The sequence below is a fragment of the Mercenaria mercenaria genome, chromosome 3 (assembly GCF_021730395.1).
Source record: "Mercenaria mercenaria strain notata chromosome 3, MADL_Memer_1, whole genome shotgun sequence".
NCBI classification, from domain to species: Eukaryota; Metazoa; Mollusca; class Bivalvia; order Venerida; family Veneridae; genus Mercenaria; species Mercenaria mercenaria.
In genome coordinates, this window is record NC_069363.1 from 84,205,047 (window position 1) to 84,227,740 (window position 22,694).

The following is a 22,694-nucleotide window of genomic DNA, read 5'->3' on the forward strand; positions in this document are numbered from 1 at the left end:
TTTGGAGAAATTTTAAAAGTAGTTTCATCAGAAACTGCTGACCCGATTTCAAAGTAAGTTCACAAGAATGTTTTTGGGTGACCCCTCCAAAATGGTTCACATTTTTCTGATTCGTAAAAACTTGGCCGCCACTTTCCCTATAAACTGTCCCTATGGTTATCTTTTAACAAGTGTGTTCAAATTGATCGCATTTCTCAGAAACATATGCCCTCCGAAAGGTGTGGGCCTGTATATTATGGAAACTTTAAAATTATTAGAAAGTGCCTGCCTGACTTTAAATTACTTTGAAACGGACCCTTTACCAAAATTGTTCGAATTATTCCGATTCGCAGAAAAGACACTGCCGCAAGAGCTAAAAATAAAAAAAAATCTCCCCTTACGGTGGTATATGTAGGGCAGGTAATATTTTTTAGATTAAATTATATCGAGGGCTGGACAAAATACCAGGGCCGTTCAAAAATGACGTCTTGAACTAATTTCGATAAAAAATGTTTCTGTTCCAAATTTATCAATTCTGAAATTGATACCTTGCATTATAATTATTTTGTGTCCATTGATTACCTGCGGGCTACGCATCACGACCCACGTCAGCGACGCCTTCATGACGTCAACTTTATTTACGATCATGAATTCTTGAAATCAGTTTAATATTTTTTCAAATCTGTAGAAATATATTCCTTTTTTTTCTTTCTGAGATATTGTATTGAGATTCTCCAATTTTAGCTCTGATCGCAAATTTTTGACAGAATAAATTTAAAAAGCTTCGTAAAGGGTCGCCCAATGGATATTTGTGTAAAATTGATTGAAGTTTAACTTTTGAAGTTCCCGCTAGATACAAATAAGCAAAACTGATCACGACCCCAGGCCATGTTTTCGTACAGATAAAAATGATTTTAACAATCTTGGTAAAGGGTGACCTAAGGAACAGTTGTTAAAATTGGACCAGAGGTAAAGGAGATGGCGTTGAATGTTTTTCTATTTCAAACTCAGAAAGTCCCTATGTGCAACAACGCAGCTTCCTCTGGCTCATCCAAATGAAAGTATCTAAGTATGACCTGCAGTTTCAGACGTTTGAAAAACTTTTGAAAGGATCCACCACCACAACGTCCATGGAAAGTGTCATCAATTTCCATCCGGAGGTTTCAGAGATGTCGTCTGACGAAAATGTTGATAGACGACAGACGGACGGTGAATAATCACAATCTTGCTACTTTGGTATCTTTACCATTACCTCAGATGAACCAGCTTGACAAAGACTTCACTTTCACAGTGATTCTGACTAGATTTCATGCAAAACATTAGAAAATTAGGCCTAAAATGTTAACAAGTTTTTATGACTTTATAGATGATACTGTGGCTGTAGCAATCATAGTAAACTACTAAAACTGTTCAAGATGGGACACGTTGGTCAAGTTACCTCACTTTGAGCAGATGATCTAACCTAAAAAATAACGTTCTGACTAGATTTCACGTATATCTGGTCGAAAATGTTCCCTGCAAGATGTTAACAAGGTTTTTAAATCTTTACAGATGATGATATTGCGGCTTCAACGTCCACTGCAAGTAAAACTGTTAAAAGTTATGATTACGGGAGACAGAGCGCTCACGACAGCTCGCCTTGAGCCGATGATTTAACCTAAAATGATATTGCTTTACTCAAGCCCTTTATCGCTCATTTTTACCAAATATTATAGTTTCAAAAAGACATAGCCTTTATTATGACAAATTCCATGTAAATCAGGAGGGAAATCTAGTCTATTACTTGACCCAGCCACCTACTCTTTGCCTCTTAGGTTTATATGAATTCATTGAAGACAAACACCAGATTTCACTAAAATCAGGTTTAAATACTGGTGTTAACAATGTTTTCTATAATTTGACCTTGTGGTCTAGTTTTAGACTCAAGATGGCTTGGATTTTATGAAGGCAACTATTTTGACCAGATGCTATGAAGATGTGAGAAAAATTGGACTCTAGGTTTTAATAGTGTTTGATTCAAACTAATAATCTGGTTTTTGACGCCAGATGGCCTACTTTCATTAAGATTTCACTATGGCAAACATTCTGACCACGTTTTATGTAGAATACATAGAAACTTTAACATCTAGAGTTAAAAATGTTTTCACTATGGCAAACATTCTGACCACGTTTTATGTAGAATACATAGAAACTTTAACATCTAGAGTTAAAAATGTTTTCTATGAAGATAGCATATGTAGTAATAGATTTGACCCAGTGGACTACTTTTAACCGTTGATGATTCATTTGCAGACTTGACTTAGATTTTGGGAAAACAAATATTCTGATCAGGTTTTAGAAGATCAGGTAGAAAATGTGGCCCTAGTAGTGAAGCTTAGCTCAGCGACCTACTCTTTTGACCCAAATGACCCTATTACAAACTCAACCTAGTATTCATAATTACAAATTCTGACAAAATTTCATGAAGATCTGGCAGAAAATGTGGTGTCTGGAGTGATTTTCTATGATTTGTTGTAGTGATCTACTTTTCGAACCTAGATGATAGATTTCTCAAGACTTGACCTAGATTTCATTAATTCTGACAAAATTCATGAAAAGAATGTGGCATCTGAAGTGACAAATGAAGTTGACCGAATGACCATCATTTAAAACTTAAACGAGACCTAGATTTTATAAAGACATATATTCTAGGCATAGGAAATAGAGATCAATATAATTGCACCTTTACTAATCCTACCAGGTGTTCTGTATTACAAAAGTGGATCTATTGTGACATTTTGATACAAGCAAAACTGTATTATCTGCACTATTATTTACCTACTGGTACTTCGTTTTATTATTGGCTTGTTAAAAGTTAATTTTTTACCATATGTAAGTTGACAGAATCATAGGAACCATGTCTTGAGGGGTAAATCAAACACAAATGAATAAATCCTTAATGATTTTGTTGTGCAAAAAAGTATGGAATTGTGTCTTAAACAGTTTTTTTCATTTTCCACTCAATTGTGTAATTGCAAGGGAAGTAAACTAATAGATCTCTACTTATAAGTACTAGCCCAAGGCAAGAGTTGTCATTCTTTGTGGATCACAACTTTAAATTAAAAATTAAAACTTCTGTTATTGATATTAACAAAACTATCATAAACTTCACATTTGTGAAATCATTTTTGGTTATTTCAAGGACTTAGAAATTAATTTCTAGACTTTATTTAATGTAATTCTATCATTGAAAATTTTAGGGCCTATCTCTATATATTCTGATCAGGCCCCGTGTTCACAAAATATTTTCAGTCTCAGCTGAGTTTAATAATGAAACTTAATTTGTAATTTATATCTAAATAGCATGTTTAAAACTGAATTTTAATTTAATTACTATTTTCAAGCAGCTATTCAGTATTGATGGTCAGTCTCAGTTGGGATTTAACCTTGACAAAATTGATATTAAAATTTCAAACTCAAACTCACCTGAGACCGAAAAAATGTTTGTGAACACAGGGCCAGGTTTCATGAATATCAGGTAGAAATTGAAGTCCCTGTAGTGTTAATGTTCTTTCTAAGATACGACCTAGTGACCTAGTTTTTTAACCCAGATGACCCAGTTTCAATCTTGAGCTCGAATTCACACAGGCAAATATTTTGTCGCAGTTCCATGAAGATCAGGTAGAATATACATTCTGATATATTCTCCGGAATCAACAAGGTTTTTTCTCTCATTGTTTTAGCTAATGATCTAGTTTTTTTCATACCATGGATGACCAAGTATCAAATTCTTCTAATACTATGAATGCAAATAGTGTGATCAAGTTTCATTAAGATTTGGCTAAAACATAGACCTCGATAGCGTTAATAGTAAAATGTTAAAAATGATCGACAACAGATACAGGGTGATCACAGTAACTCAACTTGAAATTGCTTAAGAGTTGAAAATATGGTTTCATAACATCTGCCATTACGTAATTGGACCATATTGGTTCTGGCAATAGTTCCTACAGTAACGTTATTTTTGGTCGAAGTTTTGTCCATGTGGAAACTTGTGGCCTCTGATAAATGAGTTAATGATATCCTGTTTTCATACCGATTATCAGGAATGGTAATATTGGAATCACTGCCCCATATGTCTATCTGTTCATCTTGCAACATTTGAGACAACAACTTGGACTCCACTAACGGAAAATAGAAGTACTTAATAACTAGATTGGCAACAGTATGGTTTGGTTGAACAATTGAAGTGAAAAACCACAAAACCAAATTCCTTTTGTAAGGTATCTTTAATTTTCTTACATTTGTAAATAAGAACACAATCATTACAAATATTATCATCCATCACAAACAGGAAGCAGCAGCAGTTGAGGACAATGCTGTCACTTAAAGACCCACCACAACCTAGTGTCCTAATTTCTTACCTCACCTAAATTACATAAAAATCATTCTGACAATAAAGGTATAATAAGCTATATTACAAGATGACAGGTGGACACTTTAGACCCTTCCTGAATTAAAGTGCTTTCACAATTTCATCTGCGAACTCATTCAGTCAATCTTTTTCACACATAAATAACTATAATACACTATAGAAACAAAGTATGTTTTAACTTTACTAAATACATAAAGTACTTGGCAAACTGCTACATTAATGCAATAAAATGTAAATAAAAGCATCTTGTCTTTGCCTAATAAATAACACTGTCAACTTGTAACTAGAAACTTCTCAATCATGTATAATTACCAACATGGAAACACAAAAGCAAACATTTATTCTGTGGCGAGTCTTTAAGTTTGTTTCAAACAGATAACTTTTTCTGAAACAGATAAATTATATTTGACAAAAGCCATAAACTATGTAAATTAATACAGTGGAACAATGCTCATTTGATCATCAATGAATAGCTAGAGTTTATGGGCTCCCTCAGTTAATACATGTGGTCCCCTGTTGTTCTCCTTATAGTTTTTATTCTAGGATAATTTGAAATCCTAGATAACTCGAGTAATTTGCTCCTCCAAATGCATCCTCGAGTGTTCAGTGTATTAACTCTTGCCCTGCTAAATTTCTTTGTCCATCTTTCAATTTGGACAGTACCATTAACTGTTAAAACGGGTTCTTACCAAAAAAGATACAGACTGAATAAAAAACAGTGCAGATCTTGATCAGACTGCATGGATGTGCAGGTTGATCATGATCTACACTGGTCGCAATGACAGAAACAATCGTGTCCAGCATGATAAGTTTTAATGTATGCAATTTTAGTACAATTTATTTATTTATTTGGGTTTTACGGTGCACCAACACAGTATAGGTTATATGGCGCCAAACAGGACTACAAATTTTGGTTCGACATCTCATTTACATGAGGTATGGAATCAAAATTTGCATACCTGCTGGAATCACAGATTACTGCTAAACCAAGTGTTAAGACCCTATTAGTCGCCTCTTACGATCATGCAAGGATAAGGCAGTGGTTCCAATTCTTTTCATACACAGATTGTCTCAGAACCATATGGGGCAATTTTAGTACAAATGTTATATCACTACATATATATCTCTATCAGTAGGTATTTTTACTTTTACAAAAGAACAATTAGCCACACAGTTACAAGGTGCAAAAATATTAAATCAACGATGGCATATCATTCTAAAAATTTACAACAGATATTGCACAACCCCAAGAGAGAAGAACATTTAATCTCTTTAGCAGTTCTCTACTTAATGAGTCTGGGATAGGACATGAACATCTCTCTGTATAGCCAGAATTTCCAGGTAATACCTCTGTCACACATAAGGCGCAGATAGCTACGTCTAGCCACGGACAGAAATGTAGTAATCCATGTCGATCCGTACCTGAGCCATATCTTAAAGTAGTGATCTGTATCAATCTGTACGGCTCAGGTACGGATCGATACGGATAACTACGTTTCTATCTGTAGCTAGACGTAGCTATCCGCGCCGTATGTGTGACTGGGATATAAGCGAGTTTGAAATATCAAGATCCAGCTGTAGTCTGTTCTGGGTTTAGCACCACTTTTATAATATATTTCAGTTTATTAAATAAGTTAACCTATTATATGTGTTCCTGGAATCTTTGTAAGTATTTACCTAATCTTCACAAATAATTCAAAGGCAGAAGATGAATCATCTGTGGTACAATATCTATTAACAAACTGTCAAAGAGAACATATGCCTTGCCTGGGAATCAAACTCAAAACCCTAAAATCCATGGATCTGTCTCTCCCTACTGAGCTAAGCAGACATCAAATGGTAGTAAGCTTGTACTTTTCTTATATCTATTTTATTACTTCACTACTGACATTTACTGGAATGTTTAATAACAAAATATACATACATCTACCAATTATAACAACATGACAGTTGTTTGCTAACTATTTAAGAAGATTTAATAGTGTCCCTCCTTTTAAACCTTATTCCTACCTTAAGATAACAGCCATATGAAACATTTCTGGAGAATATTAAAACTACTTAGAGAACCAGTCTCAAATGCAAGCTTTCCCATTGGCTAATTCTCAAAACTGTGATCAGTAACAACTATGATGGGAGTATTAAGACTGGTTTACAAATTTTGTTTCATTATCTTAGAACCTCGAATCAGAGATGATGCTCAAAGATTTAAGATTTAACATGATGAACTAGTAATTTTTATCAAAAACATACAATAACTGTCTATAAAAAAATCTACATCACTATCAGATTGTGTAAACACTATGATTCAGGATCATTATAGACAAACACTTGTGCTATTTCATCGTGCTCATACGTCCTCTTCAGAAAGTTGTCTGTAAGCCGTAAGCCAGATATCGTCTGAAGGAGAAGTACCTTATTGTTTATATCATATGAAAATTAAGTTATATTTTGTGATCTTGAAAGAAAGAAAAGAGCTGACAGCAGACAGCGCGCTCCACTATTCTCAGTGCTTGATGGTATAATATAAGCAATGAGTAAAACTTTAACATTACAGTAAGTATATTCTATGTCGAAAATTAGACATAATTCACTCAAAATGCTTGATAGAGTTGCCTCCTCCTTTTTACAGACTGGGGTCATGATGGTAAACAAGTAAGCAAAATATGAAAGCAATACCTCAATGGACTTTGAAAATATTTGGGGTGGTACACAAACTTTAACATTTATTCTAAGCCGAAAAGTGGCCATAATTCAGTCAAAATGCTTGATAGAGTTGCCTCCTCCTTTTTTACAGACTGGGGTCATGATGGTAAACAAGTATGCAAAATATCAAAGCAATATCTCAATGGACTTTGGAAGTATTTGGGGTGGAACGCAAACTTTAACATTTATTCTAAGTCGAAAAGGGGCCATAATTCAATCAAAATGCTTGACAGAGTTGCCTCCTCCTTTTCACAGACTGGGGTCATGATGGTAAACAAGTATGCAAAATATCAAAGCAATATCTCGATGGACTTTGAAAATATTTGGGGTGGTATGCAAACTTTAACATTTATTCTAAGGCGAAAAGGGGCCATAATTCAGTCAAAATGCTTGATAGTGTTGACTCCTCCTTTTTACAGACTGGGGTCATGATGGTAAACAAGTATGCAAAATATCAAAGCAATATCTCAATGGACTTTGAAAATATTTGGGGTGGTACGCAAATTTTAACATTTATTCTAAGTCGAAAAAGGGCCATAATTCAGTCAAAATGCTTGATAGAGTTGCCTCCTCCTTTTTACAGACTGGGGTCATGATAGTAAACAAGCATGCAAAATATGAAAGCAATATTTCAATGGACTTTGAAAATATTTGAGGTGGTACGCAAACTTTAACATTTGTGTGACACGCTCACGCTGACGGTCACGCCGACGCATGGGCGAGTAGGATAGCTCCCCTATTCTTCGAATAGTCGAGCTAATGAGTCCGAGTAACTGGACATTGACCATAAAAATTGTCATTATTTTGCATGTTAGAATATAAACTTTTCCAACCTGGCATATAAAGCAGGTTTACCATTATTCCTGCAGAGATTTGTAACTTTATCAGAAAGCAATATCTAATAAACTAAAATATATTTTGTTTTAAAGATTTAAATGAAATATTTGTTAAATAGAGAATATTTGTTTATTTCTGTATAAGATCAAAGTATCTATCACTAATGAACAAAACATTTTACAGTTATACTTGTAGCTATGCTATTTGTAAAGATATTGTATATAGTGTTTACTTGGTGAAAGATAGTTTGATCTTACGCAGAAACAAACAAAATTTAATATCCTCTGTTTGTTATATACCTGTAAACCTGGGACTGTTGTAATAAGGTTCAGAGACAAGTCCATGTGTTCATTCTGCAACAGCGTGCCAAGTTTCTTGCCAGAGAGACCACACCACATGAGACCTGAGTTCAAGTCATTCTGTAAAACCATAGTCAACTCCATATCTCTTTCACTGAAATAAAAGTCTTGCTTAAGGTCAACTATCCTCCATTTTTATGTCTTTATAGTTGTTAAGAAAACCTCCTATTTTATGTCTTTATAGACATTAAGAAAACCACCTATTTCTATGTCACAGCCTTTTTTATGTCTATATAGTCATTAAAAAACTTCCAGTTTTTATGTCTTTACAACCATTCAGAATACCTCCTGTTTTATGTCACTCATTAAAAGTCAGTACAGTTCAACAATGTAGCTATTACCCATTACTAATTTACTGTTTTAAACACTTTCACTTTCCCTATTTCACAACAAAAGTGACTAACACTGGACAGCAGCCAGCCCTGCATGATTGTGAAATTATTTCACTTGACTCTTAAAGAAAAGATACAGAATAAGTCATGTTGTTTTACCATTATCATGAAATTTACATTTTAGAATAAATAGAAAAAAAATGAAGTAAATGTCATGTTACCAGCAATTTGTTATTCTAAGTGTAACATCAAATGTTTTCTCCAGTGGTACACTGTCTGGCATCTTCTCTACAGTCACTCTGATGTCTCCATATCCTGGGGCCTGAAAATAGAACAAGTATGGTGAAATCATGTTACTGCCATATCATGGAGCCTGAAAATGTTTTTTCAAGAATTCAAGAATTTCTTGGTGTGGAAAGTCCTAGGTTCAAGATGTGCTGTTATTCAAAGCAATTATCTATGGATCAACTGATGATGGCTACATTAGTGAGCTAACAAAACTATAAATGTACAGACTGAAACAGGTACATCTCCAGTAACTTGGTAATGCCATGTAAAACGCAGATTGTGCGGGCCATGATAGCTTGTTAAGATAAATGGAAGTGTTATAACTTATTTTCTTTCTCAAGTAAACTATGATGTTGGCATCCTGACCTTTGACCTTCAAACAAAAAGGGGTCATCTATTGATCGCAGGACATGATTCTATGAAGTATGCCTGCTCTAGGAAAATCCAGATACAGTCTTTTTCTAAAGGCTACTGAAAAATTGGTCTTAAGTAACAGAATTAGACTTATATCATTAACAAAATATTTACTTTGGCTCAATAAACAAGATGAGATAATTGTCATTTTACATGTATGTTCAAATTATGGCTTTTTTCAATGTAGTTTCCAAATCTGTGTAGGTCATAAAAGGTTGTAAGTAACAGTTACAGGATCTTATCTTTCTGGGAAATCTAATGGAGGCCAAAGGGTTCTCTAGTTACAAACTAGAAACCAAATGGTCTACTTGACCAACACAGGTAAAACTGGACAGCCTCTCTTCTCTAAAGGGATGGGGGATAATTTTAGAGTAGCTGTTCCATGTTTTTTCCATCCTAAGCTTTCGTTTAAATTCTATGAATGGATCAATGCAAGAACTGCCAAAAATTCAACAAGGTATTCGATTTGCAAATAAGCAAGTTCCATATAACAGTGCTATTAAAATATACTAAATATTGATGCCTGGTAAGCTCATATAATTTTGGTATCATTTGAAAGCAAACAGAAATTACATGACAAAAATAAGTTATAGAATTTCTATCTTTTTACGTTATAGTCTTCAATGATAATTCAACAGAAATCCAGTTATTAGTGTAAGATATATCATTTTGCAGTAAAAAAAAAAACATGACTGTAATGATTCTTGCATATTATTAATTTTATGGTCATCTTTTATTTACTAATTCTTGTTCTAAAATCAGCAGACACAAATCTTTCAAATAATACCAAAAAAAAAACATAGCATCAAAATGTCAACTATGTCAGAGAGAAAGTTATCATCAAAGGGAAAGAACTGTTACAAACCACTCTAAGAAGCTGACTTGTCTGTAATCTCCCTTTCTCTCCAAGATTTGTTTTCCACACAATGTCCAGTTTACCGATGTTGGTCACCCCTTTGAGCACCTTGTTTTCTAGGTATAGTTCCGGTTTTGGTGCGAGGCAATACAGATACTGGCGTGTGTCCATGGGGTTGAGATAATCAACTTTACCAAACACATTACCAGGTCTACAAAAAGAAACAGCCAAACAAACTTTACATTTTTTTTAGTGGGAATTATCAAATCTCAAACGATTAAACATAGTATATGTATTTATAGTCACCATCTATTAGATGTAACAGCAAATCTGTAAGAACTATAATTGTGTCCATAGGCCATGGATGCCCCATATACTGGGCCATCCTCTAAATAGCAAAGTTTTTAGTACAGACCATCTTCACATGAAGGATGTTTGACTAAGTCTGAAGCAAATTGTAATCAGATTAGTTTGTGCATCTGTGCAACTTTGAGTCCATTCCTTTAAAAAGTGTATGAGGGGTTGAACACACCAAATTTCTTCACTATGGCCTATTTTGTGAAATTAAAAAGGGCCATAACTGCAAGAGAAAATAGCCACAGAAAAAAGTCCATTATTTATCATCATCGTCACATCAAGGTCCTTCATCTGTGAAACTTTCATGCATATATCCTTTTGTTTGAGGAGTTGGACACACACGATTTTTCTCTATATATCAAAACTATCAAAGGGCCACAATTGCAGTAAAAAAGTCACAGCAGAAGTTCCTTCCTTTATAGTTATCTGCACATCAAGCATGTTCATCTATGAAAGTCTGAAGCAAAAAGGCTAATATTGTGGGAGGAGTTGGACATGCAAGAATTTCAGGACATATGGATGGACGTACGTACAGCAGAAATACTTTATGCACCCCCTCCAACAAAAATGTTGGGCCATAAAAATGTTAAGTCATTTTAATTAGGGTGCAGTGCCAGATACAGGAGATGCTCTAATTCCAAATGCGGCCCCACTCCAACCCCCGCCTTCTCCCCTTCCCAGTCCATACAGACAACTCCCACCCCAACCCCCGCCATCTCCCCTTCCCGGTCCATACAGACAACTCCTACCCCAAACCCCGCCATCTCCCCTTCCCGGTCCATACAGACAACTCCCACCCCAACCCCCTGCCTTCTCCCCTTCCCGGTCCATACAGACAACTCCTACCCCAACCCCCGCCTTCTCCCCTTCCTGGTCCATACAGACAACTCCCACCCCAACCCCCTGCCTTCTCCCCTTCCCAGTCCATACAGACAACTCCCACCCCAACCCCCGCCTTCTCCCCTTCCTAGTCCATACAGACAACTCCTACCCCAACAAGATCAAATAATATTAGTTGGTGGCGCAGATGACCAAACAAATAACAAAGATGACCAAACAAATAACAAAGATGACAAAACAAATAACAAATATGATAACAAATATGACATAACAAATATGACATAACAAATAACAAATATGACAAAAAAAAACAAATAACAAATATGACATAACAAATAACAAATATGACAAAAAAACAAATAACAAATATGACAAAACAAATATGACAAAAAAACAAATAACAAATATGACAAAACAAATTACAAAGATGACAAAACAAATAACAACAGCTATTATAAGAACTGGTGGAAGCTTTACTTCATTATCTGCAAGTATCAAAATTAAACTTGAGCATAGAACTGACATTAAGAGGTATTAAATTAATTAAATGGATGTTGTTTTTTTTTTTTCATTTCATATAGCACAATTTTGATGCAAATTAATTCTCACAAAATCACCTACATTTACAGCAGGTAATATTGCACTGAAGTCTAAAGCTTTACATAGCAACGACACATCAGATCCATAATTAAATTGCACATCCATTTTGATGCATCATAATGATACCGAACACTGCGAGTCTGATTTCTAATTAATTACAACTGTGTTTAAACCGTTAAATGCAATGTTATTTGCAGACATGAAATTCTAGGTTGACTGTCTACAGAGTATGGACTGTGAGAAGGTCCAGCCGAACCCAAATCACTCACCTGAACAACTGAGTAGAGCTGACTTAAATCTGGCAAGATGTTTCAAGTTGTTTTTCAAGAATATTTTATATAAAAGTGCTCTTTGTGGCAGAAAACTTAAGTTGACTTACTTCAATTAACATTTCCCTGACTAATATACTAGTACACTTGATGCTTATTCAGCCCTTGGGGTCATACCATAGCATGTCAGAAAGCCAACCAGCTGCCTTGCCGTAGGTCAGTGGTTTTACCCAAAAGCCTGTCCATTTTTTCTTAATAATACCCAGAAGAGCATTCTAAGTTCTTCTTCCACCACTATCATAATCATATTAGCCGCGCCATGAGAAAACCAACATAGTGCTTTTGCGACAAGCATAGATCCAGACCAGCCTGCGCATCTGCGCAGTCTGGTCAGGATCCATGCTATTTGCTAATGGTTTCTCTAACTGCAATAAGCTTTGAAAGCGAACAGCATGGATCCTGACCAGACTGCGCAGATGTACAGGCTGGTCTGGATCCATGCTGGTCGCAAACACACCATGTTGCTTTTCTCATGGTGTGGCTCGTATGAAGTGCATAGAAGTGGTTGTATGTAATATTTCATCATATAACCCCTTTTTCCAAAACAGGCACATAAACATCAATATGTGCATTCTAAATACTTTTATGACACTTATTAAAAAACATCATCAAACTCACAAAAAAATGATAATTAGAACTTTGACTAAAACTATATAAAGTCATGTGCAAACCATAACTCAGTGATAGTATTAATAGCATAATAATTATGATTGTTTTGAAAAGTGTCCGTAAATTAATTCACAGTGAAATCATTTGATTTTGTAGATTTTGTGGTTTTGTCTTAAACGGCATTTTTTTTTTTAGATAAAAATCCCTTTGCAACCAGTGCAGACCAACTGTGTCCTGGTCTGCACTGTTTGATATTCAGTCAGAAAATTTTCAGTGAACACCTCTTTGCATAATAAGTGGTACTGCCCAAACTGAATGATGGACCAGTCATTTCAGAAATTTAGCAGGGTAAAAGTAAATGATTTCACAGAACCTTCCAAACTCATTTTCTTTCCTTTCCCTAAAACATCTATTTCTGTCTATCATTTTGTGTCTGGTACATGTATCTGTATCAACTTATACACGACTGTTACAGCAAGGCATAAATGACAATTTTTTTAAACTCCTCGAATACGTCAATAGTCTCCTACGTTGAAGACATTTATTGTAAAATTCCCACTGGCAATTTGGGAGTCTGAATTACAATGTTATCTTAAATCCACACTTTGTAACAATTTCCTTGTGTCTGAACTGCTGATGGACAAGTGTTTCTAAATCCTAAATCAAGCAATGGTTTAATGCAATCAAGTTTTTATAGACCTCTTTTTCCAGTTTTTGTATTTTACTGGCCTCCACATGCAATTTCTTATTGAATATTACTGTATCATATGAGCCGTGCCATGGGAAAACCAACATAGTGGCTTTGCGAACAGCATAGATCCAGACCAGCCTGCGCATCCGCGCAGTCTGGTCAGGATCCATGCTGTTCGCTTTCAAAGCCTATTGCTATTAGAGAAACTGTTAGCAAACAGCATGGATCCTGACCAGACTGCGCGGATGCGCAGGCTGGTCTGGATCCATGCTGGTCGCAAAGCCACTATGTTGGTTTTCCCATGGCACGGCTCATATATGGATGAAATACCTTAAACCAACATTATAACTGACCTAGTTTGATAAGTTATCCGGCTGATACTTCTCTCTGCAAGATGTTAAACTACCAAAAAGCTTACTTACATCTTAACCCTCATCATCTTAGACATGACTGATTCTCAGCCCTTGTGACCAGTGCAGATCATAATCAGCTTATACGTCCATGCAGTCTGATCAAGATCTGCACTGTTGGCCATTCAGTCAGTATCTTTTTGGTAACCCCCCTCTTTTAAAAGATAATTGCACTGTCCAAGCTGAAAGATGGATAAGTTCTTTACAGGAATTTGGCAGGATAAGGGTTTAAGAAGATAAATTAAGCAAAAAAAAAAAAAAATAAGCAAAAAATACTTACTCTTTTAATTAAGATTTACTAGCCATGATTTACTCCCATCCGAAGAAGTTACATTACACAAGAGATAAATTAAAGCTTTCTGAAATCAAATTCACAGAGAGTTACTCACCCTGGCAGAAGTTATACTAACAAAAGTTTTATACCCTTAAACTCACTTAAAGAGTTACTTACCCTTGTTTCTTGTCCAATGAATTGAGTTCCTCTGACTGGTACAAATTAGAAGGGTCTAGTCTCACATGCTCCATATAGACTGGTCCAGGAGTTATATTCTGTATTTGAACTTCAAGGTAAACATCATCTGACTTTGAGGAAATAAAGAACAAAAATGAAAAAATGTACTTCATAATTTACCAAAATGAAGAAAGCCAAAGTTAAATTTTTCAAACAAATTTCAATGCTCCATCAATGGCAAGTGACCATGACAGGATCAGTTTGACGGGAGGACTGACTGTGTGTGCCAACCTTAGTCTATAAGCGCTTGCCATTAAGTAATATGAAAGACAAGAGTTATAGTTCTTCACTTTCTTACTCACATACTGAAAGTTAAAGAACTGAACAAAGTTTCAAAAATATAGCTGTAACAGTATTCAGGAAAAAGATAAACTTTCCTAGAATTTTAAACTATAAAATTTCATATACGTTTTCTAAGTTAAAAAGGGGTCATAATTCTGATGCAAGACAGAGTTGTGGTTCTTAACCTATTTAGTCACGATAACAACAAGTGTGCAGAATTTCAAAGTTATAGCTCTTAAATTACTCATGAAAAGCATACCACAATACAAACATTTTGCTGACAATTTCAAATTGTGTGGTACAAAACAAGCTGTAATCTCGATGCAATACAAGTAAGAGTTATGGTTATTGCCCACTTGTTCTCCTAATCATAATAAACAAGTGAACAAATTTTCAAAGCTCAAATAAAATACTCTTGTAGTTTTGAAGACTGAACCGTAACAAAATACTTATCCAATCCCAATGTCAATGATCACATGACCAAAACCCGTCTTAGACTTTTGGACTGGTACATTATTGTCATTTCAACACTTATAATCTCTGTTCATGTCTCATGAATCAGAATGCACTTTAACAAGTTGTACTGTAAGTGCTGGTATATAAGCTATAAATGAAGCATTCCTTTTTTTATGTGACACTGGAAGTGTAATATACCGGTCCGAAGGTATAACTAGGGGCCTCGTCGTAATTGGACACAAACCTTACAGTGCTTTAAAAAGTCACCCTGCGTGTAAATTTTCTCTAGTTCGGACCAATTGAAAATGTACGTTAATGCATCATTCTGCTAATTTATGAGACATGAACAGAGATTATAAATTTTGATACGAATTTATAGTTTCATTCTCTATATCAAATAATTTTTCAGCTTTAGTATTACGATTGGAATACACCCTTCAAACCCTTTCAAGCAAAAGTAAACAGATACATTGCATTACCCAGAGCAAAGCTTTACATCCACCAAAATATCAAATACTTTGAAAGTGTCTGAGAAAATATTTCAAGCATTTATCGCCGAGAACTTGTCTATAGCTTCTTTTTATTCAATCAATTTCAATTAAAGATGAAGAGGTGATACTTGAATCAATCTCATAAGAACTCTAGTGGGGCCTCCATGGCTGAGTGGTTAAGGTAACTGACTTTGAATCACTTGCCTCTCACTGATAAGGGTTCAAGCCTCACTCGTCAAATTCTTTATGTGCAGAAGCTATCTAGCTGGCTTACAGACGGTCGGCGGTTGACTGCTCAAGTGCCCGCCCATGATGAAATAATGTACAGACGGGCACCTGGAGTTTTCCTACATCATCAAAGCTGGGAAGTCGCCATATGACCTATAATTGTGTTGGCGCAACTTTAAACACTCCCCTCCAAAAAAAAAAAAAAAAACAAAAAACATAATCTAAGTTCAAATGGGAACAAGCATGGTTATGGCAAGATGGAAATGGACTGAAAATACTGATCCTTAAGAATCAGCTGAGACAGGAGTATTGGATCTAGGATTATAAAAAGGAAGATTTTATTAAAAAAAACACCCATTTTCATCTTGATTTTTTTTAAATTTTAAAAATATTTTTTATCATTAGAATGATGTCATATATTTCACTACAAATCTTTCAGTTTTGCATAGAAACAAGTGTTTTCATTAATTGTTTTCATTAAATTAATTAAGAAATAATATATCTTAGTGATTTGTCGCTGAATAAATCATTGTTTGGAGTTCAGATGCGAAGTATCACTAACTGAGATATATTATTTCAATTCTAACATATTACTAAGGAATTTAAAGTACATCCTTGATGGCATTCATTAAATATTTGCCCATTTTCAATTAGTTTCTTTTCCAGCGCGCCGCTATGCCGCTTGACACTATGACGTAACAATTGTGACGTCAGAACAGTGAATTGTTCTGTAATAATTCACTGTTTTCAGCCTCCTTTGTTCAAGAGGAAAATGAATCAGATCGTGTTAGAATATTCCTTTTTTTTTTTTTGTAATGTAAGGTCTAATTCTCCCCTCTGTGGGAATCCGGTACCAAAATATGCAATTACCCTCATACCTGTATTAAGCAGACAGCCATTGCTAAGGAAGTAAAAATTTGGCTGCTGAAGGCAAGCGGCTGTTTAAGACAAGTCGAAATTAGAACAAGTAGAAAGGAAGTTAGCTGACTGACTGCTTAAGACAAGTTACTGCTTAATATAGGTGACCACTAAGACAATGTCATGTTCAATTGTTCACCAAAGAACCCAATATATGGTATTAATCAGCCAGAAAAAAGGAGTCATGTATAACTTGCTGCTAATGGCAGGTGGCTGCTTTAAATACAAGTTAAAATTAGAACAAAAAGGCAATGTGGGACGTTAGCTGCCTGACTGCTTAATACAGGTGACCACTAAAACAGGTTCAACTGTTCACCAAAAGACACAATATATGGTATCAAGCAGCCTGCCAAAAGAATAACATAATTTTGCTGCTAAAGGTAGGTCGCTTATTAAGACAATATGAAATTAGAATCTTATGTCAATGTGGGAAGTTATCTGACTAACTGGCCGCTTAATACAGGTGTCCATTTGAAACAGGTTGAACAGTATACCAAATGACCCAATATATGGTAAAAGGCCTCCACCACAGAAATAATATGACCCAAAAGTGATACACTTACTACATAGTCCTACATTGAAATTAAAAATTTATCACATTTTACTGCTTTTGATATATTACAAAGTGAACATAACAAATGACTAATGAAAATGACAACTGACAAAATAGAACCTCACAGAAAAAAAGAAGTTTGAAGGGATTTACAGATTAAACACTTAAAGGTCTAATACTTAGGAAAGTGAACATTTTAATTTCTTTTAAAAAGCACGGAAACTATTTCATTTTATTGGAAAATGAAAGTTGGTATGTAGAAATTCGAAATAAATCGCAGTATATGTACAATTATTTTTCTATGAAGTATGAAGAAAGTTAAAAAGACCTGGGGGGTCATTCTGTCGATTCATTGAAATTTCAACATAATACACATACATTTCTTTGAGTTCCAAAGACCTTCTGTAAATTTTGACCTGCCAATCTTCATTATTTAGTGTCTTGCAGAAGTCTATGCACTGGCTATGAAAAAAAAATGCCTACTCACTTTTCCTTAGTAATGGACCTTTAAAGACATATCTGACAGTTATATAATTATATAGGCAAACATTTTCTTTAACAGACAAAATTTCTTTAAACTTTGTGTACTGACTGAGAATTAAGTTTAAAATGGAAATATGTATTAAAAATCATAGGTACCTTTGCTTGATCTTGAATTACCTGCTCTTGAAAATAGATTTTTTCAGTATTTTCAGACTTTCAAGGGCAGACAATTTATGACCAAGGCTGGGTACCTATGATTTGCTTTATTTTATTTTTCTGTTTTTGATTTGATTATCTCTCAGTAAACACAGTTTAAAGATGAAATTCTGTCTGTAAGAAAATTTTGCCCAATGTCAATACAGACACTGTGGCAATTGTCCTTGACTATGAACATGACAATATGATATCTCAAAGTCCTGGTCTTTCCCATGGACCGAATTTCTTTAGACTTTGTATACTGAATGCAAATGATGACTTAAACAGAAACATAAATTAAACTGCACAGTTCCCTTGCCTTAAATTATCTTGAATTATTTGTCCTTGAAAATTGAATTTTTTTAGTATTTTCTGATTTTCAAGGGCAGATAATTCAAGATCAAGCACCGGTACCTATGATTTTAATACATATTTCCATTTTAAACTTGATTCTCAGTCAGTACACAAAGTTTTAAGAAATACTGTCAGGAATTTTTTTTGCCTACATGTATATACATATAGAAAACTGTCATATGTGTCTTTAAAATGGGAGATGCCTCCAGATTGATGTCAACTTTTTCAAAGGGGTATGTGTTACTGGCCAGAATCTTCCCCTAAATACCCCCCAAAAATGAACAATCAAAATTTATAGCAAGTCAACCTAGTATTTCTGCATATTAGAAATTTTAAATGGAGAGTAAACACAAAATGAATCAGTCAATTCTTGGCGGTAAGAATCTTCTTAAAGATTTTATTAACCTATCACGACACTGGTCTTTAAGTTCCCTGTGGCAGCTGCAAAAAGTATGCCCATACTTTGACTCGGTGTTATAATATATTCTCTTCCTTTGGCATAATGGACTGGTATACTGAGTTTTCACTTAAAACAGTTGGTGGGTTGGTGACTGGTACAACAGAATGTGCCGTGATGTTTCAATGGAGCCAACTGGCATGTCCTGCATGTGTATGTTATTGATGTGTGTGCAACAAGCCCAAATGAAATGAGTGCAAATCAGGTGAAATCCCAGTACTGGATAAAATCTGGGTATACAATCGAGCTCACATAGTGCAAGGTGTGTGAAGAGTATTGCACATTTCATTACCCCTCATAAACAGACTCAAACTTAGCCAGTTATTATTTTGCTTAGCTGAGTTATATGCCTCTAAAAGGTTTTCTTTTAGACTTTACTTTCCATTGTAAATAAATGCAGTAAAATGTACAATGTAAAATAGAAAGGTTTTAGCAATATTTTATATCAATAAATATCATTTTAATACTGCAAGATTATGAATGTTTTATGATTTTGTAGATTTTGCTGTGTATTTAGTTTATACTAATTTATTTTAGCTTGACTGTGACAAAAGCTGAAAGGTTATTTGAATCACCCTCCAGTCCATGTGTCAAATGAGATGGCATGGCTGTCACCCAAGTGGTACACGAACCCACAACCTCCAGGCTGTAGGGCCAACATCGTAACCACTAGACCACCTAAATATTAATACCGTACAATAATCTGGAGACATGTCCTTGGGAACATACAGTGAAACCTTAAAGGCTCATAATGCGTGCCTTTGTTTAAAATGTGGCTGCCACATTTTTTATTATGAACATAAAACACATGAATTTCTTGTTAAATCCTATTTCTAATAATTATTTTCTTTAACATTTGTCAACGGTATAAATATTGCTGAATATGCTAGAATGTTTTATTGAATCTATGGTTTCTATTACCTCCCTTTATAGCTCTAACTATAACAGTTTATGTGCAAAATTAAAAGTAGCGCTTTTTTAACCATGTAAGTATGCATACCATCTATATTGAAAGCTGTTTCATCTGTTTTTAAGATAAAAATTTAAAGCATTATGGGCCTTTAAGCCTGTTCTAGCTAGTCTACCATTTTTAGTCAGCAATTATCAAATAACATCTTATATGTTCTAATTTATTGAACCAATATCCAACTCCCACAAAGTCTATAACAGCGCTAGTGACAAATTCTAGCGAAAGATTACAAGCAAAAATGACTCACATTAATGGAAGAAATTCTGTTGCATGGTAATAGGCTCTCATAGAAATACTGTTAAGTATTTTAAGATACAGACTTCTAAATTATAAATGGGCTCTTCACATCTTAAGAAGTTATACAAGTATCGCTAAAGCTAAAATAGCATCGTTTAATGGATCAATCTGCCTATCATTGAAAAAGAATAAGTAGAACGATGCATTAACGTAACTTTTTTTTTAATGATGAGAACAACCTACTGACGTCACTGATATCAAAATTATAACCCAGTTAGAAAAAAAAATACATACACACAAAAAAAGATATTTTTTACGAGTCTAAAAGTGGCACAATACCTGCTTGACAGAAATACAAAACACAAAGTTACAAAAGTATACAGACAAAGATATATGCGTGTCTAAAAAATAGGCCAACATAAATATGCTTACCTCAGCATTATAGAACTTGGTTTTCACATCCAATGGCTTTAGTACCTACAAGAGAACTTTGCAATAAAGTCTTTTGTATCTGTTTATGAGTTGAATACATTAAGGCATTAAACACTAAAGTGATTAAAAAGTTAAAAAACTTTCTGTTTTCCAGGAAGGACTGCTGCAATATTACTAATATTGTAGGAAGGACTATTGTGATATTACTGATATTGCAGGAAGGACTATTGCCATATTACTGATATTGCAAGGACTACTGCGATATTACTAATATTGCAGGAAGGACTATTGTGATATTACTGATATTGCAGGAAGGACTATTGCAGTATTACTGATATTGCAAGGACTACTGCGATATTACTGATATTGCAGGAAGAACTATTGCAGCATTACTGATATTGCAAGAAGCACTACTGTGATATTACTAATATTGCAGGCAGGACTATTGGGATATTACTAATATTTGCAGTGTTACTGATATTGCAAGAAGGACTACTGCAATATTTATGATATTGCAGGAAGAACTATTGCAGCATTACTGATATTGCAAGAAGCACTACTGCAATATTACTAATATTGCAGGAAGGACTATTGCGATATTACTGATATTGCAGGCAGGACTATTGCGATATTACTAATATTGCAGGAAGGACTACTGCGTTGTTACTAATGCTGCAGGCAGGACTGTGCTGCGATATCACAAATATGGCAGGAAGGACTACTGCAGTATTACTGATATTGCAGGAAGGACTACTGCCATATTACAGATATTGCAGGAAGGACTATCGTAGTATTACTGATACTGCATGAAGGACAATTGCAATATAACCATATTACTGATATCACAAGAAAGACTACAGTAACTGTGATAATACTGATATTGCAGGAAAGGCAATTATTGTTATATTACTGTTTTATTGATACTGCAGAAAGGACAATTCAGCAAGAAGGACAGTTGCAAAATTACTACTGAAAATGCATACTTTTCTGACACTAGCAATAGATCAGGGCGATCATTATCATAATTTCATGTCATCTTTTTATACTCAGTAGAACAATAGCCCTTGTGGTTCTGGGACGATCTGTATATGAAAAGAACTGGAACCGCTGCCTTACCCTTGCATGATCGTAAGAGGTGACTAATAGGGTCTTAACACTTTGTTTTGCAGTAACTCTGTGATTCCAGCTGGTATGCAGATTTTGATTCCATACCTCATGTTTTTATTTCGATGTAAATGAGATGTGGAACAAAACTTTGTAGTCCTGTTTGGCGCAATATAACCTATACTGTGTTGGTGCACCATAAAACCCAAATAAATAGATAAGTTGGAAGGGACTAAAGGAATTGGCTATGCTCTGTGGCAGTATTTGGTATAATTATGTAGTAAATTTTAATGACAACATTAAAATGACACTTAAAACTGTGTAAAGATGGGGAAAACTAATGAAAAACCAGTTTTATTTTAAGAAGCAGACTACAGAAATCATACAAACTGTAAAAAAAATTCCAACTATTCTAATTATGACACTTGGTTACCTGAAATTTGAAGAATTTTCTAAATGCCATCTTCTCCCCAGCTTCTGTGGTATAACTGACAGCACATACCAGACTGTTAATTAAAACATAACAATATTCATTCAATCATCATGTTACAGAATGGAACAATTATAAAATGCCTTTGAAGTTAACTGATCAGAGACTTCTTTAATCAGCAGAATAGACTTTCTACTTTGAAAAGTAAATTACGCTAAATTATGTTAAATAATGTATATTACCCTAAAAATTTCAAGTCTTCTGCCACATTTTTCCAAATGCTTGCACATTAGCTTAGAAATATTGCAGGTAAAGGTCAGCTAGATTCAAGCACTGCTATGTGCATGGGGCCAAAGGAGGTACCGTCCATGCTACAGTAATAATAAGTACACTTATAAACAGATTTAAGCATAAAATATGTATATTTTATTGGATACTTACCAAAACAATATATTACATAAACTGTAATTAGAAGCTTTTCTAGCTTATGGTGTGTTACCTTTAGTGCACTATTGCTTTGATCATTTTCTACCTGGCTATGTTTTTCTTTGACTGGCTATGTTTGTTTTTTTATC

The 22,694-nt window shown here is 34.6% G+C and overlaps 1 protein-coding gene across 1 annotated transcript in view; it reads right to left on the reverse strand.

Moving 5' to 3' along the window:
- Positions 1-4,228: 4,228 nt before the first annotated feature.
- LOC123524214 (trafficking protein particle complex subunit 13-like) overlaps positions 4,229-22,694 on the reverse strand; it is a 140,404-nt gene continuing 121,938 nt past the window's right edge. The window contains exons 5-11 of the mRNA XM_053539099.1: positions 22,123-22,195; positions 20,586-20,630; positions 14,470-14,600; positions 10,192-10,393; positions 8,846-8,946; positions 8,233-8,386; positions 4,229-6,790 (exon numbers count right to left, since the gene is read on the reverse strand). Coding sequence (XP_053395074.1) covers positions 6,692-6,790; positions 8,233-8,386; positions 8,846-8,946; positions 10,192-10,393; positions 14,470-14,600; positions 20,586-20,630; positions 22,123-22,195 — 805 coding nt within the window. The 3' untranslated portion in view covers positions 4,229-6,691. The remainder of the gene's footprint in view (positions 6,791-8,232; positions 8,387-8,845; positions 8,947-10,191; positions 10,394-14,469; positions 14,601-20,585; positions 20,631-22,122; positions 22,196-22,694) is intronic.